A 17,250-nucleotide genomic window follows, 5' to 3' on the forward strand; every position below is an offset into this window, starting at 1 on the left:
TCCTCAGCTCCACTCTCTGGTCCACCACCATGTTCCTCAGCTCCACTCTCTGGTTCACCACCATGTTCCTCAGCTCCCTCTCTGGTCCACCACCATGTTCCTCAGCTCCTCTCTTAGCTCCACCACCATGTTCCTCAGCTCCTCTCTCAGTTCCACCACCATGTTCCTCAGCTCCACTCTCTGGTCCACCACCATGTTCCTCAGCTCCACTCTCTGGTTCACCACCATGTTCCTCAGCTCCCCTCTCTGTTGCACCACCATGTTCCTCAGCTCAGTCCAGATGTCAGGCTAGGTGGTCAACTGTTCAGCATCAGTCTTTCATCCTTCACTGTGACCCTGTTCAGCGATATCCTTCTCTCTGTCCCCTCTACTCTCTCCATGAGCCCATGTCCCAGACAGACAGTGCAGCAACACCAGCAGAGCTACAACACCCTTCATTCTGAAACAATGTCTCTTCAGATGTAATGTAGTCTACTGGGCTCAGTCCCCTTCTTTATACACACTGGTGTTGTTGACCCAATACACGGAAATTTAACAGGTATCCTCGTGTAATATTTTGAGAACATAGCCAAGGAATGTGTGATAGAAGTAAAGATGATTTCTTGGCAGTTGATTCAGATTGTGGGTTGTGGATTATGGGTGGGTTGTGGATTATGGGAGATTGGGTTGTGGATTATGGGAGATTCACACCTGCTAGTCAGTTAAACCACCCATTTTCTCTCTATTGCATGATCTGTCAAACCAGTCTTGAAATAAAACTCTCATACACAGAGATAATGCTCATTTATTCCACAAAAGCATTAGAACAGTTGAGTCAATTGCATTTTATAAAAGTCCAATAAGCATATTTATATGATCTGTACTCAAGGAAGAGAGAGATTTGATTAAGATTTGGACCAAAAAAGAAAATGGAGATGGGGAAATATATTTTTTGACAAAGAAATAACTTAGAATGCATTGAAATCTCTTCTACCTCAGTGCTTTTCTACACTAGTAAAAGGAGTGGACACATTCCAAATCAACCAAAAACAGGGTACTATTACCCTCCATTTGTGTCTGTTCCTCAGCTGTCTCTCCTATACAGAGTTCAGAGTACACTTGAATCTGTGTGGAAGTCTGGGGCATCTTGCTGCTTGTCACCATGTATCCAGTCTGTCAGTATCCTGGTTGTGCCTGGTTGGCTGGTTCAGTCTGCTCTCTTAGTATTAGCCAGCCGGTCTGTTAAGTCCATTTTACACACACACACACTGCTTTACTGCTGAGCGCATGACAAAACTGTTTTAACGAAATCTAAGTCATCACAAAATAAATTATATCAAGTGGAAGAGCAGGTAGGAGTGATGGTTCAGGGGAAAGGGGAAGAGGGCTCAGTTTGGGATGTACAATCTTCATTTTGGGACCCTCCAAAAGGCCCTAGGTGTCAGGGGATGGAGTATGAGGTTTAATACTCCTGTGTTATGGAGCCATCCAGAAGGGCATGGGCTGCTGTGACTGTGCCTGCTGTGTTTTGGCACGTTGGGGAGGCGGAGGGGGGCAGCGGTACCCCAGAGTCCAGCCCGAGGATGACGTGGGGGTGGAGTGGGTTGCCCCAGCGACGTTACCATGGTTACCTGCCCCCAAGGTTTTGGGGGTGGAGTGGTCCTCCTCTTCGTCCGAGGAGTCACCAGCATACGCCACGAGCCCCGTCTTCATCCTCTTCACTGAGGGATCTGAGAGAGATGAGAGAGAGGGAAAAACAGTGGGAGAAAGAGGGAGGAATGAGGGAGAAAGGAGAGGGGTGCGGGAGAGAGAGAGGGAAGACATACACACAAAGAGAAAGAACACAACCAAAGACCAGCACAAAGGTTTCAAAAACAACCGTTGGAAGTCAATTGTTTACCAACAGATAGGGAGAGAAAGTTAATAGATTGCATTGTGTTTGGCAGGAGGGGTGAGTTAGGTAGAGGAGGAGGGGCATGGGTCAGCAGTGGCAGTCATTGGTCGGTGGGGAGCGGCAGCGTTAGGGCCGTCCAATCACAATGCAGGACAGCGCCACAGGAGAAGAGCCCCACCCCCATCCGGCATCCCACCCAGAGAGACATGGAAGAGAAGAAAAACACAGAAAGAACACAAAAAAGAGAGAGAATCTTGTTAGTGAGGGAGTCAAACACGGGCACAGACACTCCTGTCTGATGACGTCATCAGAAAGGGACGGGCAGCGAGGGGACAGCACCAGCTAGACAGAGGGGGACTCCCAATCTGAAATCCATCCCTAGACACCTCCTAGATGTCACAAGATGAGATGCCAGGTGTAAGCAGTATGGTAATAGTTCAGCTGTACTCTTCTACAGGCCAATTGTAATTGTCTACATATTGTTACACCTATAAAATCCTCTCAGACCTACACAGTGCCTAGGGCTAGGGGTTGACTTAGGATCAACGACAGAGTTACCTGAGGCAGTGGGGGATCGAAGCGTTGCCCAGTTCTTGATTCTGAACTGACTGACTGACTTTCAAAGCAGAACTTATGCCTGTCTGATGTAATCTGCTAGAACCTGTTCTGTCACGTGTGAGAACAGCATGTCTGCATGCAAAATGCTATTTGACTCTGACTACTGACAGCCAAGAGTCCGGGGGGGGTGGGCAGCGTGCTTTATGGCTGAGGCCATGGATGGGGAGGGGGTCAGGGGGGTTACATGGGGTGGGGCCCTTACCCAGGGGGCCTTGCAGCAGCCTCCTCTCCTCCATCTTGGGTGTCATGCCTCCGTTCATTGGAATGGGTGGTGGAGGCATCAGCTGCCTACTGCTGGAAAGAGAGGGAGGGAGGAGGGAAGGAGCGAGAGAGAGGGAAGGAGTCAGTGTTGCACAACATCAATCACAAGCAAACACAAGCCTGCACACACGGTGTGTCCAGCATCTGGGATGAAGGACACTTATAAAGGAGAGCGACTCGTCGCCCCCCATCTCGTACCTGTCCCTCTCCCTCGGCGGCCCGGAGGAACTTGGTGGCGGGGGTCCTGAAGCCTCTGGGCCGGGGCTGCCCACAGGGAAGCCTGCACCTAAATTAGTCATATGAATGGGTCCATGCTATGAGCAGAAAAACACACAGGTGCATTAGCACACATCCTCCCCTAAATCACTATTATTAATAGTAGGCCTACAAGCATGTAGTTATCTAAACTATTGAATGGAACTGAACTGCAAAGTTATTATTCCAAAACATTTTCACTACAACTTATTTAAGCAGCTGAGAATAAAACTATTATTTTAAGTTTATGCATGCTCTGATTGCACATAATCCCAAAATAGGAATGGACTGTATTAAAGTAACATATCATTAAATCAAGAGGACACATTTAAATTAGGCCTGTGAAGAAACTAGTATTGCGATATATTTTCCAGGGCAAAAATTAAAACAGGAAGCAGACCAAACACTTTGGTCCTTTAAAAACCTGCTGTATGTAAAACATGATGTGCTATAGCCTGGAAAATAAATCTAATGACTCTTGGGGACAACATAACTATGGTTGTTTCCAACATTAGGGCCGTTTTCCTAAAGAAGTTCATCCGTTTCATGTTGTTTCCTTGCCATGATACTTACTGATATCGTACCTGCACTAATTTCAATATATTGAAGTACATTTGATGATTATCCAACAATACCTTTCCAGAATCTCCATAATCTGAAAGTTCTATAAATCCAATAATACATGGACTCAGATAATAACAGCTATGGTTACAATGCTTTTCAATGAATGTCATAAGATCTACTAGGGAAAAAAACAAGTTGACACTGAACAGACACTTAGACCCATTCAACAAGCAAACCTTTTCTATAAAATGCAGACAGGGATCACAGAATTACAGACAAGAGACAGTGAGAATCATAATGAATTGAGTCTCACAGAAAGAGGAACAGATATCAGATACATGGACAGAAGATAAGAAAAGACAGGAAGACAACAGAAGCAGAAGGGACAGACTGGACGAAGGCAGCACATAAGGTGGAAGAATAAAAGAATGGGAAATCACCTGGTATCCCAGCAGACCGCTGTCACTCTCGTCTGGCACCTCCTCCGTGAAGCGTCTTTTCTGCGGCGGATTGGCTAAGACTACAGGAGGCGGAGCTTTGGGCGGAACCGGAGCAGCGGGTGGGAAAGGAGAAGGTGGGAGAGTCTGGGGACAAAAAAAGAAGGGAAAAAAACAACTTGGATGCAATGCATGTTGAATACATCATATATACAGCCTACCAAGAAAATGTTTTTCAACTAGTTTCATAACTCGGATGTAATAGTCTCAATGTACTGCATTATAGGTCCATACAAGTCTAAATCTGATTGACCAGTCTTACCTGTGGTAAAGTGACAGGTGCAGGGGGAGGGCGTACCGGTTGGGTGGGGGAGACCGGCGGGCACCCCAGGTGGAATGGGAAGGGGACAGCATAGGGGGAGGAATGGGCTGAGGGGGGGAGGTACAGGGAGGGGGTAGCTGGGCTGGTACCCCGATGGCGGGTAGTAAGGGGGCTGGGGGGGCATCCCGTTGGCCATGGGGGGCTGCATAAAGCCTGGAGGAGGAGAGGAAGAGGAACACGTCAGTATGTTGACACATTGTAGAGGCTGTAAAAGAGAAAGACAGCCAGAGTCTGTACCGGGAGTAGGCATCATGACACTCATCTGGTTGAGGAAGACAGAATACTCTGCATGAACCTGGAGGGAAGAGAGAACAGTCACAGATCCACATGGCAAACAGAGCCCAGCTACATAATACAACGCACTTCACATGGGACAGCTTGAAACAGGGTTTAAGTGAAAGTAGAGCAGTGTACAGAGAGCAGAGTGCCAGTCAGTAAACCATTAGACACTCACCGTCTGCAGCAGGTTGTCACACAGGGTCTTAGCTGCAGCAAGGCCCTCTGGTTTGGGATGACTGGGGAAGAGAGAGGGGTTCATGTGTGCCTGGTGTCTAAGCTCTGTGTCTCTGAGCTAATACAAATCAACATGGCCTTTACTCCCCCATTAATACTGCTATTTACCTGATATAGATGTACATGAGTTCAAGGCCATGAGACTTACCTGATGTAGATGTACATCGGTTCGAAGGCCTCTCGCCCAGAGGCAGGCTCCAGACAGCCTGATCCCTTCCCCCTGAGGAAGACCTTGGCCCCAGTCTCACCCTGGATGTGCTGCAGGTAGGAGCTGCCTGGCCCTTCCACCCTCTCCTTCACCGAGAAGCCCTGGATGGCATGCTCCAAACCCACAAACAACTTTTCCTGCACATAGTGCATCTGAAAGGATATGGATGTGAGTCTTAAAGATTCATCAATGACATTGACACACACTGAGCGACAATCACACACACAAACTCTGTTTTCTTATTAGTGTCGGCCATCAGCTAATCAGCCGGTTACAGACTCATTTTCAGCCACCTATCTTTTCCACTTCATATTAACTAGGCTACTTTCCATTTAAATGTTTCAATCCCTAGTTCGCCGTGTGGATAGAGTGAACGATATGCATCTTCTAGAGATCTATTGATAGGATAGGTGCCCATCAGTCACAAAGCGAGCGATGACAGGGAAACGCAATGTGCTGTCTGCCCCGCCTCCCGGTACAATTTGTGTGCACTGTGGTTGGTTGCAGTCTAATTTCTTTACACAGAGGAAGGAGAGAGCATGATGCTAGTGAATTTGCACACTCCACGTCGCGTACATACGCGGTAACGCCCCACGTAGAGGATGGACGAGGTAACGCCCCACACGGTAACGCCCCACGTAGAGGACACAGTCCTTTGCATGTTTCACATAGCCAGCCACATGGAGTCGTGGTGCATAGTAGACTATTTACTGTGCTTTGATTGACAACTGAACAGCAAGTGTTGACTAGTTTATAAAAAGTGTCAAACTGACTAAATAAAGTCAATCTCCTATATCCCTTTGCCATTCATAAATCATACAGCGTGGTTACACTGCGTGTCCATGGTGACATAAACCAAAGGGTTCCCTAGGTTTCCTTTCATAAGATGTCGGGACTAAAGTCACTGTAAATAAGACTTTCATCTCAAGAGAAGACATGTTAAACGCTCCCTTACTTAGAAAATAGTCCTGATATAAGCCTAGGCCACACCCCCAAACAACTCATTCATTAATTTTCAGTCAATTAAATTGCCCTGGCTGGCTACTTTTTCTATTTGGCTGGCTACTCTATGTACTTGTGGAAAACACTGCTTACCCCAGACTGAAAGTGTGGTCTGTGATGGTGGTTGATGGGGGGCAGTGAGGGGGGCTGGGGTTTGTGTTGCTGGTAGACTGGGACTGTGGCTCCGGTTCCGCTGTAGGAGGAGGTGGCCGCCTTCACCACTCCGTTAGTGATGATCTCCTTGATGCGGTTCACAGCTCCTGGAGAGAGATTGGATCGTCACAACATAGAATGTCAGGAAAGAAGGACCCTGGTGATCATAAATGGTGATATTCTTAATCAAATTAGGTGAGGTAAATAGAGACTGACTGTCGACAAGCTCCCTGGTCTGGCCCTGGACGTGAAGATAGAGGGGTCGGTCCCTGACGACAGAGAGAGAAGCAGTCGGTCAGTAGCCTAAGACTTGGTTGTATGAGGCGATCAGACAACAGATCTACTTGTCTGTATAGAGAAAAGTAAATACCAGTAACATCCTTGGTAGAGCAGTGTGGTAATAAAGAAGGTGTGAAGCAGGACTCACCCTTGTGGAGCCTTGTACTTCTCCACTGCTGCCATGTATCGCCCCCTGGTGGACACAGCAGCACCGCTCACTTTGCTGATCTTCACACAATAGGATGAAGAAGAAGCTGGTCATTTACTGTCCTCAAGTGAGACACTTTCAGTCCCATACTGGTTTACATGACACTGATCCAGTCTGTACATGTGCGTGTCACACAGAGAAAGAGCTGGGTAAACATAGCAGTAAGTTTGACTGTTGACCAGATTGTCAATCAATGGGTCTAAAGATCACAATGATGCCATGGACTCTGACCTCGTCCTGTGTCTGTCCGCGGGTCAGCAGGTTCCGGCAGGGGAGAGGAACGTCGTTGATCTCCACCTCCGCCACCACCAGGTCATCCTTCGCTTTCATAGGAGGCTGGGGCTTCCCTGCACCCACAACCTGGTGATGACAAAGATTCATTTTTATATGTCGCATGCTAACATTTACAACAATATCTCTAAAAAAAAAGAGAGAGAATAAGAGCGAGGGGATTACAGAATTTGGAGGCGAGAGAGGGACAGACAACGAAGACAGAGAGAAGCCAGATTTCAGGTGAGAGACTGAAAGCGTTTCTAATGTTTTCAGTGTAAGAGGTTTCCTGACCATTACCTTGTCTGGGGGTCCAGATGGTCCAGAGGGTCCTATCTGGGAGGGCTTGAGCTTGCCCTTGGCTACCAGCATGGCGTTGATCTTAGCTGCCACAGCAGCTGCAGCGTCCAGAGCCCCTGTAGGAGCCGCCTCCGCCTCCCCCATCTGGTCTGAACCAGGACCTGGGCCCGGCTGGTCCCATTTACTACGACGCCTGAGGAACAAAGAGGGGAGCGGGAAGTGGAACAGAGACAGGGGGAAGGGTAGTGAAAGACGGAGGGAGAAAAAGAGGGCAATGGTAAGTGGAAGGGATGGGAGAAGCAGAGGGAGAATGGAGGGCAGTGCAAAATCAGCAATCACAAGGCCAATCACAAGGCCTCTCCCCAACCGTTTCTGTAACAGGCTGGAGGGATCGGTGCTGGAGAAACGTAGGCCTAACAACTCTGACAGAGCTATGGATGCAAAAACTGACCATCTATGATATAAAAATTATAGTTTTAACCATTTGTGGCAAAAAACAGTGTTTGTTTACATATACTTTTTGTTTTACTCCCATGTGGTAAAAAAAAAAGAGGTATATTTTGGGTTCTGATGTTGTATGTCAGTTGAGCTAAATGTTTTGGTTGACTGACCAATTTCACAAGTTAGTTATATGCCTCCTGAGGGGCGCAGCGGTCTAAGGACCTGGAGTCCAACAGGGCAGCGCAAAAATGGTCCAGCATCGTCCGGGTTAGAGGTGGGTTTGGCCGCAGGGGCTTTACTTGGCTCATCGTGCTCTAGTGACTCCTTGTGGCGGGCCAGGCACCTGCAGGCTGACTTCAGTCGTCAGTTGAACAGTGTTTCCGCCAACACATTGGTGTGGCTGGCTTCCGGGTTAAGCGAGCAGGTGTTAAGAAGCGCAGTTTGGCAGGTCATATTTCAGAGGACGCATGACTTGACCTTCGCCTCTCCCGAGTCCGTTGCGATGAGACAAGATCGTAAAACGTAATAATATGAAATTGGGGAGAAAACAGGGGAAAACCTTTTTTTTAAATTTATATATGCTAGTTATAGATTTGTCAAATCTAAGAAGCAGTAGATTTTCTATGCTTCCCGTTATTAAGTTTTGTTTTTGTCTTTTACATTTGGTTTTGTACACCAGCTTCAAACAGCTGAAAATACATTTTTGGTAATGGAAAATATATTTCACAGGGGATTAGATGGTACAATGATTCTCTACACTGTACCTGCTTGTTTTGTCAAACTGAAATTAGGTGAACTAAATTATTACAATCAGGAAATCATGAAGTAAAAAATGTATAATGGATGTAGCAACTGCAGGTTGCCCCTTAAATGACCACATCAATTACAAGGTTCAGAGGTCGTAGGCTAACAAGTTAGTTTAGTCATTGCCATCTAACGTTACAATTAATGTTAACTTTGTGGATTGAATTAATGTTGTTGACTTGCTAACGTTAACTAGCTAGTTATCCAACAGTTTTGTTCAAGTCGCTGTGCTTAACGTTAGTTAACTAGCAACCATACGTAGTTAGCTAATGTAATTTACCAAAACAACAGTTAGCGAGCTAACTAATCGATAGCTAGGTAACCAACTCACATCGATTTTCAAAAAATAAACGTATCACCCAACGGCGCTCTTAGTTAGCTATATAACCAACACTTTTCTAAAATGGGTAGCGACAGCTAGCTAGCTAGCTAGCTACACCGTTGGCTACTAAGCATATCCCACGTAGTTAGCTACAAGCACTCCGCCATTACACATTAACTAGCTAGCTTTGTGCTGCTCAGTCAGTGTTGGGCAAGTCTGTGGTCAAATGCAACGTTCTTTCAACTCACCCGCCGTTTTGCGTTCCACCAAATGACATTAATCTTCTATTTGGTTGAATTTCTCTTTGCGTAAAAACACTAACGTTAATACTGACTCCGCCAGACTTTCAATATTGTCCAGACAGTGGAGTACTGCAAGAGCTTTCACTCTATGCGATATCGTTCCCACTTCCTGTTTTTTGGGGGAAAGGACCGGTGCTGTGTTGGATTTTGCTTCCCTCACACAGATTATTTTTCTTCAATCATGTGCGACGCTAGGGGACGCAGTGAGCAGGCCGCGTCTCACCGGATGATGCAGTCCTGTGGCTGCCTGCTATCATCGTTTTCCTGCCACCCCAGGTGAGTGTTGCGGATATGAACCAGATTAATCTCGGTTCAGGTTTCCCAAATGAAACCCCACAGCTTGGTCTACGTCTACAGACATTTTACAAGCAGGATGCTGAGGTGATTATGTCAGAGCCAGGTAAACTATGGTTGTTGTCAGCACGTGTTGTTGCCTCTGTGTTTAAAAACAATAACATTGGCCCCATTGCAGTTTATTGCATGTGTAAAATGTATTGTTGTCAACTTTTTTTCAACATGTGTGGTCCTTTGTGGACCGTTTAATTAGCCCAACTGTTTATTGACATTTTTCAGTAAACTGATTTCCCCTCCAACTACATGTTGTTTCTTAAAAACATGTTTGCCTAGCTACCGTTGCTAACCATGATTTATTTATTTACCATGATTCACTCTGAATCGCTCAGGAATGTCTCTCCTTCCTGTACTTTGTAAGTAGGCTATCAGCCAAGTTGAACCTTTTTTAATCACCTTGGCAATTAGATCATGGATCTGCAGGCTAAAATTAAATACCCATTGCCACATAGACTTAGCCTAATTTTAATGCTTATGTCTGAGTTTGGGTTATCAGGTCATATGCCTTATTATGCATAATGTCTTGTCTATTCTGTTCTAGTGTTGAGTACACTGGTGGTCTATCCATCATCAGGTGAGTAGCGTTTTAATACCACACACTCTTCATTTTTAGACCATGAATTATATTAAAGTTTACAGATCAAGTTACTTAATGTAGACTTTAGGTGTGGCAGACTGGGCAATATCTTGAAATAAACACTTTCGGTGCTTTGCCAAAACATAGCCCAGAATGTGTTGAAATTCTACACTACTGCATGTGTTCACAGAGGTTCTACTGATGCCGACTCTGACCGTGGAGCCTTCAGGACGACAGGTGTACACTGAGGACACAGTCACCTTGGCATGTCAGTTACCTGGCCACTCTGGGCTGGGCTGGCAGTTCTACTGGCACAAAGACAGGTGTGACCTCCGGCTCCCTCTTTATGTTGCTTCTCTGATGGTGTATATTGGAGGTCGGGAGGTGTGATAGATTTCAGTGCAATCTAATAGAATGTGGGTGTTAGGCTACTTGTTGTATCCAACACTCCCTGAGTGATGATCGTAAAACATGGCACTGGATAACTGTGTACAGGAACTGGAATGTACTAACAAGTGGAACAAACTAATGCTCATAACACTATATTAGGCAGGACACTGGCCCTGTGGAGCAGATGTGGGGCAGTGGTGGAGGTGGGGCGGTCTACCAAATGTGGCGTGCCTCTGTCACACACACAGGCCAGTACTGGTGCAGAGCAGGGAGAGGACAGCCAGTCTTCTACACCCAATACAGCCAGGCAGTCTCTGTTAATGTCATTGGTGAGTGAGGAGACTAGCACATGAGTAATGGGTGTCTTGCATGTGGTGTCATGCTCTTTTTCATAGATTACTTGACAAGCCCCTCATTACTCTAGCTCTTGTCAGTGACAATTGGAATATATTTCACTCCTCTGTAATCTATATTTTTCTCAACTTCCTCCTCTAATCAATTTGTGTAATCAATATCCTCTCCAGAGCTCTTCACATCAGTGACTTTGTCAGCATTTCCTTCGACCGTGGTCAAAGAGGGCGGGGCTTTCAACCTCACCTGTGAGGCCCAGTTTAGCAACTGCAAGCTGAGCCAACATCATGGTAACCACAGTCTACATAGTCACCCTGATCCTAACTGGACCACAGTGGTTGTAACATTCTCCTTCCTGAGGGACGGCTGGCCAGTTGCCAGGGACTCTGTCAGTGGGATGTACAGCGTAGCGAGGGCTTCTAGCTGTCACATGGGGACCTACAGCTGTGTGGCCAGAGCAGGCAGGGCCAGGAGGAGCAGTCAGGAGATCAGCATCACACTAGACAGTGAGTTCATACTACATCACCTGAACGTTTAGTTTGCCAATTGCTATAGGCTTTCATTCCTGGTCTGAAATCATCTATTATTATTTTTTTACCTTTATTTAACTAGGCAAGTCAGTTAAGAACAAATTCTTATTTTCAATGACGGCCTAGGAACAGGTTAACTGCCTGTTCAGGGGCAGAACGACAGACTTGTACCTTGTCAGCTCGGGGATTTGAACTTGCAACCTTTCGGTTACTAGTCCAACACTCTAACCACTAGGCCACCCTTATTGTGGTGCCAAAACTGGCACTCTTTACCGTTCACTTTGTATCCTGATCTCTCTCATGCTGCCTTCATCCAGACCTGTCTCTGATACTGGTCACCTGCTTTGGCACCTTCCTGATCCTCTCCGTGGCTCCATTGGCATTTTTTGTGAGACTATACGCGATGAGATGTAAGTGGCAGCATAGTGGATCTTAGTCTGACTCTTGAGTCTCTGGGACTGAGTCAGTTCAACACCTATCTCTTCTCTTTGTGTGACCATGCAGTATGGCAGCTCAGAGGCAGAGGACAAGGAGAATTGCAGTGCAATTCACATGCTGTGAGAACTCATGTAGTTCACATGGCTGTATTAGTGCACAGGTGTAGGATCTTAATTTCATCACCCTGTTGCATGTTTTTTACTCAAAAGATTAAAACAGATGTTTTATTGTAATCTTGCAGATGTATCTGGACCCAGCTGACTTGAGAAACTTTCTATCATTTATTACAAAATTGGAGTATAGAATAATAAACATATAATTATTTGAAGAATTTTGACCAAAGAATGTTTTTGTTTTATTTTCACCACACCCAAATAATACATTGATTCAACACTGCCACATGCCTGCATTGTCAAATAGAGCCAACTCTTTTCTCATAACAGGTTCCATATTTTGTACAGAAATAACTGCCCACCACCAGTTGATTAAAAGTGAGTGTGAGTGAATCTCAACAGTGTAAGGCAAACGATAATATGTTTGCCCTTATGTTCCATTTATTGGTGAATTGTTAGAGCTAAAGGATTGTATGATGAATGAGCCAAGATCTGAGAATTGCATTCTGTCTCCATATAAACTCACAAAAAGAGAAACGTCCCTTTTTCAGTACCCTGTCTTTCAAAGATAATTCGTAAAATCCAAATAACTTCACAGATCTTCATTATAAAGGGTTTAAACACTGTTTCCCATGCTTGTTCAATGAACCATAAACAATTAATGCACATGCACCTGTGGAACGGTTGTTAAGACACTAAAAGCTTACAGACGGTAGGCAATTAAGGTCACAGTTATGAAAACTTACCACACTAAAGAGGCCTTTCTACTGACTCTGAAAAACACCAAAAGAAAGATAGGACAGACAGCTGATTGTCCTCACAGTGGCAGACCACGTGTCACAACACCTGCACAGGATCGGTACATTCAAACTTCACACCTGTGGGACAGGTACAGGATGGCAACCACAACTGCCCGAGTTACACTAGGAACGCACAATCCCTCTATCAGTGCTCAGACTGTCCGCAATAGGCTGAGAGAGGCTGAACTGAGGGCTTGTAGTAGGCCTGTTGTACAGCAGGTCCTCACCAGACATCACCGGCAACAACGTCTCCTATGGGCACAAACCCACCGTCGCTGGACCAGACAGGACTGGCAAAAAGTGCTCTTCACTGATGAGTCACAGTTTTGTCTCACCAGGAGTGATGTTCGGATCTGTGTTTATCGTCGAAGGAATGAGCGTTACACCGAGGCCTGTACTCTGGAGCGGGATCGATTTGGAAGTGGAGAGTCCGTCATGGTCTGGGGCGGTGTGTCACAGCATCATCGGACTGAGCTTGTTGTCATTGCAGGCCATCTCAACGCTGTGCTTTACAGGGAAAACATCCTCCCTCATGTGGTACCCTTCCTGCAGGCTCATCCTGACGTGACCCTCCAGCATGACAATTCCACCAGCCATACTACTCGTTCTGTGTGTGATTTCCTGCAAGACAGGAATGTCAGTGTTCTGCAATGGCCAGCAAAGAGCCCGGATCTCAATCCCATTGAGCACGTCTGGGTCCTGTTGGATCGGAGGGTGAGGTCTAGGGCCATTCCCCCCAGAAATGTCCGGGAACTTGCAGGTGCCTTGGTGGAAGAGTGGGGTAACATCTCACAGCAAGAACTGGCAAATCTGGTGCAGTCCATGAGGAGGAGATGCACTGCAGTACTTAATGCAGCTGGTGGCCACGCCAGATACTGACTGTTACTTTTGATTTTGACCACCCCTTTGTTCAGGGGCACATTATTCAATTTCTGTTAGTCACATGTCTGTGGTACTTGTTCAGTTTATGTCTCAGTTGTTGAATCTGGTTATGTTCATACAAATATGTAGACATGTTAAGTTTACTGGAAATAAACACAGTTGACAGTGAGAGGACGTTTCTTTTTTTGCTGAGTTTATTTTGAAGTCTAAGTTCAGGAATGGGGCTCAGATGAGCTAAGTGTCAATAGGTCAGAGGAGCTTTGATGCCCAACTTGACAAGGGAGGACTGTTTATGGGCAGAGACATGGAAAGAGGGAAAGACGGAGGGATACTCTGCTTTGACATAATAAATGTATCCACTTGTCCTTCGATATTACAATGACAGAAGAAGTTAGCGCAAACAACAAACACTCCCTCCCTGATAGAAGAGCATTAATATGTACAGATCTTATTTTAACCATGCTGCACAACGCTCCTCAGCCCAGCAACAAACACTCCCTCCCTGATAGAAGAGCACTAATATGTACAGATCTTATTTTAACCATGCTGCACAACGCTCCTCAGCCCAGCAACAAACACGCCCTCCCCAATAGAAGAGCACTAATATGTACAGATCTTATTTTAACCATGCTGCACGACGCTCCTCAGCCCAGCAACAAACACTCCCTCCCTGATAGAAGAGCACTAATATGTACAGATCTTATTTTAACCATGCTGCACGACGCTCCTCAGCCCAGCAACAAACACTCCCTCCCTGATAGAAGAGCACTAATATGTACAGATCTTATTTTAACCATGCTGCACGACGCTCCTCAGCCCAGCAACAAACACTCCCTCCCTGATAGAAGAGCACTAATATGTACAGATCTTATTTTAACCATGCTGCACAACGCTCCTCAGCCCAGCAACAAACACTCCCTCCCTGATAGAAGAGCACTAATATGTACAGATCTTATTTTAACCATGCTGCACGACGCTCCTCAGCCCAGCAACAAACACTCCCTCCCCTATAGAAGAGCACTAATATGTACAGATCTTATTTTAACCATGCTGCACAACGCTCCTCAGCCCAGCAACAAACACTCCCTCCCTGATAGAAGAGCACTAATATGTACAGATCTTATTTTAACCATGCTGCACGACGCTCCTCAGCCCAGCAACAAACACTCCCTCCCCAATAGAAGAGCACTAATATGTACAGATCTTATTTTAACCATGCTGCACGACGCTCCTCAGCCCAGCAACAAACACTAACATCTGTGGTGGGGTGGCCAGGGGCGCTGTTTGTCCCTACTGCGGATTCCATCTTTAAGGCTCCCCTGGAGGATGGTTGGCCACCCTTCATAGCGTATAAAATATTGCAGCATTAAGCCTATAATTACAACCAAATAGTTTATATTTATTTATAAAATAATGTACTCATTCAATGAATCAGGGATCAAATGGATTTGTTTGGCTAATTCAAAGCAAGGTAACTAACTAAGGTGTGTTTATCTATAACCTTGTAAGGCTAAAATATTCTGGTTTCAGTGGAGATCTATTGACAGCATTGGAGATATTTGTCAACTAGGCTATTCCAAGAATATATTTTACAGTTGTCAGAATGACATAGCCAATGTTGAACAGAGGGGAATTCCAGCTTTCCACACCGATTTATTTTTCAGCTCCCAATATTCAGCGCTGTAGAGACGGTTGGTCTCTACAGGAGTATGTGGCATTGGTTTATTAAAGATGGACTCTGCAGTAGGGGGAAACGGCTCCAATGGCCGCCCTTCCACCGTTCCTATCATTTTTGTTGATGAGCTGAGGAGCGTCACACGGCATGTTAAACATTTTTTTACAGATTCCAGCTTTAAGGCACCAGTTCATCAACTGCTTGTCGGTCATTTGCAGTTTGAGTATCGGTGACATTAATACATGATAATGTTAAATAGATAACTGCCGAGATAACTAGCCAGGCTTCACGATATGTAGTTAGTTGTTATCTAATTAGTCTGTTGTCCATCGTTATTTTATAGGCTAGGCCTACCTGCTGCTATCTCTCTCTCGCTCTACTCTGGCCGACTCACACTGGCGCACATGCAGGTGATGCACACAGCTGCACACCATGACTTTTCCAGGATTTTCATGACTGTACAAACCCTGCTTGCTGACCAAAATGTGCGTTAACTGTGTAAATAACTCACTAATTAGCACTGAATATCAACACTTGCACACACTGATACACACAGCTCTTTGCTTTGATCTCAAAAGCTCACAACCCAGGATGATTGAAAGACTGCTCCTACCTGTTATTTCAATACAATCCTACTCTATGCAGTCTGCAGAAATGGGGAGAACAGCAACACATCGCATTCAGGGGGGACAATGATCCAACTCTGATCCAATTGTCATTGTTTGATATTGCAATGTTTTTGTGTGATTGTTTTACCTGTCCATTCGGACATCTCAAATCTATATTCTTCTTGTTCAACTTTTTTACATGATTTTTTTCTACAAGCCCTGTAGAAGGATGGAGAGACATGCCATATTTACAGTCTTTACTAGTAAGAGCCCATGTGCGAACTGCAGAGCCTATGTAGGTTTATGTAACCTCCAGCCTTCAAGGCACGCAAGCCTGGGTCTCGCCTGATGTTGGCGGCTGACACAGAAGTGTGAAGACAGGGGACGTGGCTGGGAGGAGGGTTCCTCATGGTGGGGGTGCCATATGGTGAACAAAGAGACTGTCTGTTCCCTGGTTTGAGTGTTTGCTGTCAAACCAGCAATTACGAGTAGGGGAGTTTTGAACAGGTTTTCGATTGCATTCGCTAAAATAAACCCTACCCTAATACTTTGATAAATGTTGTTACCACATTAAATGATGTAGTAAGTAACCATGTGTCAGTTGTGACCGGTTGTGATGCTTCAGGGAGTCAATCAATTCAGTTTCTTTGCTCACACAGCTTAGCCTACAGGACATGAGTAACTACACTGACATGAGTAACTCTCACAGCTTGGCCTACAGGACATGAGTAACTACACTGACATGAGTAACTCTCACAGCTTGGCCTACAGGACATGAGTGACTACAGGACATTAGTAACTCACACACCTTGGCCTACAGGACATGAGTAACTACACTGACATGAGTAACTCACACAGCTTGGCCAACAGGACATGAGTAACTACACTGACATGAGTAACTCTCACAGCTTGGCCTACAGGACATGAGTAACTCACGCAGCTTGGCCTACAGGACATGAGTAACTACACTGACATGAGTAACTCTCACAGCTTGGCCTACAGGACATGAGTAACTACACTGACATGAGTAACTCTCACAGCTTGGCCTACAGGACATGAGTGACTACAGGACATTAGTAACTCACACAGCTTGGCCTACAGGACATGAGTAACTCACGCAGCTTGGCCTTCAGGACATGAGTAACTACACTGACATGAGTAACTACACTGACATGAGTAACTCACACAGCTTGGCCTACAGGACATGAGTAACTCACACAGCTTGGCCTACAGGGCATGAGTGACTACAGGACAGGAGTAACTCACACAGCTTGGCCTACAGGACATGAGTAACTCACACAGCTTAGCCTACAGGGCATGAGTGACTACAGGACATGAGTAAC

At 45.7% G+C, this 17,250-nt stretch overlaps 2 protein-coding genes across 3 annotated transcripts; one reads left to right on the plus strand and one right to left on the minus strand.

Moving 5' to 3' along the window:
• Nucleotides 1-766: 766 nt before the first annotated feature.
• Nucleotides 767-9,304, minus strand: LOC112237849 (KH homology domain-containing protein 4-like). The gene is made up of 14 exons (XM_042308001.1): nucleotides 9,139-9,304; nucleotides 7,324-7,516; nucleotides 6,985-7,113; nucleotides 6,694-6,773; nucleotides 6,483-6,535; nucleotides 6,207-6,373; nucleotides 5,052-5,263; nucleotides 4,845-4,905; nucleotides 4,628-4,685; nucleotides 4,370-4,543; nucleotides 4,012-4,202; nucleotides 2,951-3,066; nucleotides 2,751-2,785; nucleotides 767-1,775 (listed from the first exon to the last, which is right to left on the minus strand). Exons 1-14 carry the CDS (start codon nucleotides 9,165-9,167, stop codon nucleotides 1,456-1,458), a joined length of 1,818 nt encoding a protein of 605 aa, XP_042163935.1. The 5' UTR covers nucleotides 9,168-9,304; the 3' UTR covers nucleotides 767-1,455.
• Nucleotides 9,305-9,361: 57 nt separating this feature from the next.
• LOC112237848 (Fc receptor-like A) lies at nucleotides 9,362-12,514 on the plus strand. 2 transcript variants are annotated; one of them, XM_042307989.1, is made up of 5 exons: nucleotides 9,362-9,468; nucleotides 10,085-10,117; nucleotides 10,311-10,443; nucleotides 10,670-10,839; nucleotides 11,035-12,514. In XM_042307989.1, exons 3-5 carry the CDS (start codon nucleotides 10,322-10,324, stop codon nucleotides 11,397-11,399), a joined length of 657 nt encoding a protein of 218 aa, XP_042163923.1. In that variant the 5' UTR covers nucleotides 9,362-9,468; nucleotides 10,085-10,117; nucleotides 10,311-10,321; the 3' UTR covers nucleotides 11,400-12,514. The 2 variants fall into 2 exon arrangements, with proteins under 2 accessions (XP_042163923.1, XP_042163927.1); XM_042307993.1 differs by lacking the exons at nucleotides 9,362-9,468; nucleotides 10,085-10,117 and having other exon boundaries at nucleotides 10,130-10,443.
• Nucleotides 12,515-17,250: the final 4,736 nt, after the last annotated feature.

This window comes from Oncorhynchus tshawytscha, linkage group LG03 (assembly GCF_018296145.1).
Source record: "Oncorhynchus tshawytscha isolate Ot180627B linkage group LG03, Otsh_v2.0, whole genome shotgun sequence".
Classification (NCBI taxonomy): Eukaryota; Metazoa; Chordata; class Actinopteri; order Salmoniformes; family Salmonidae; genus Oncorhynchus; species Oncorhynchus tshawytscha.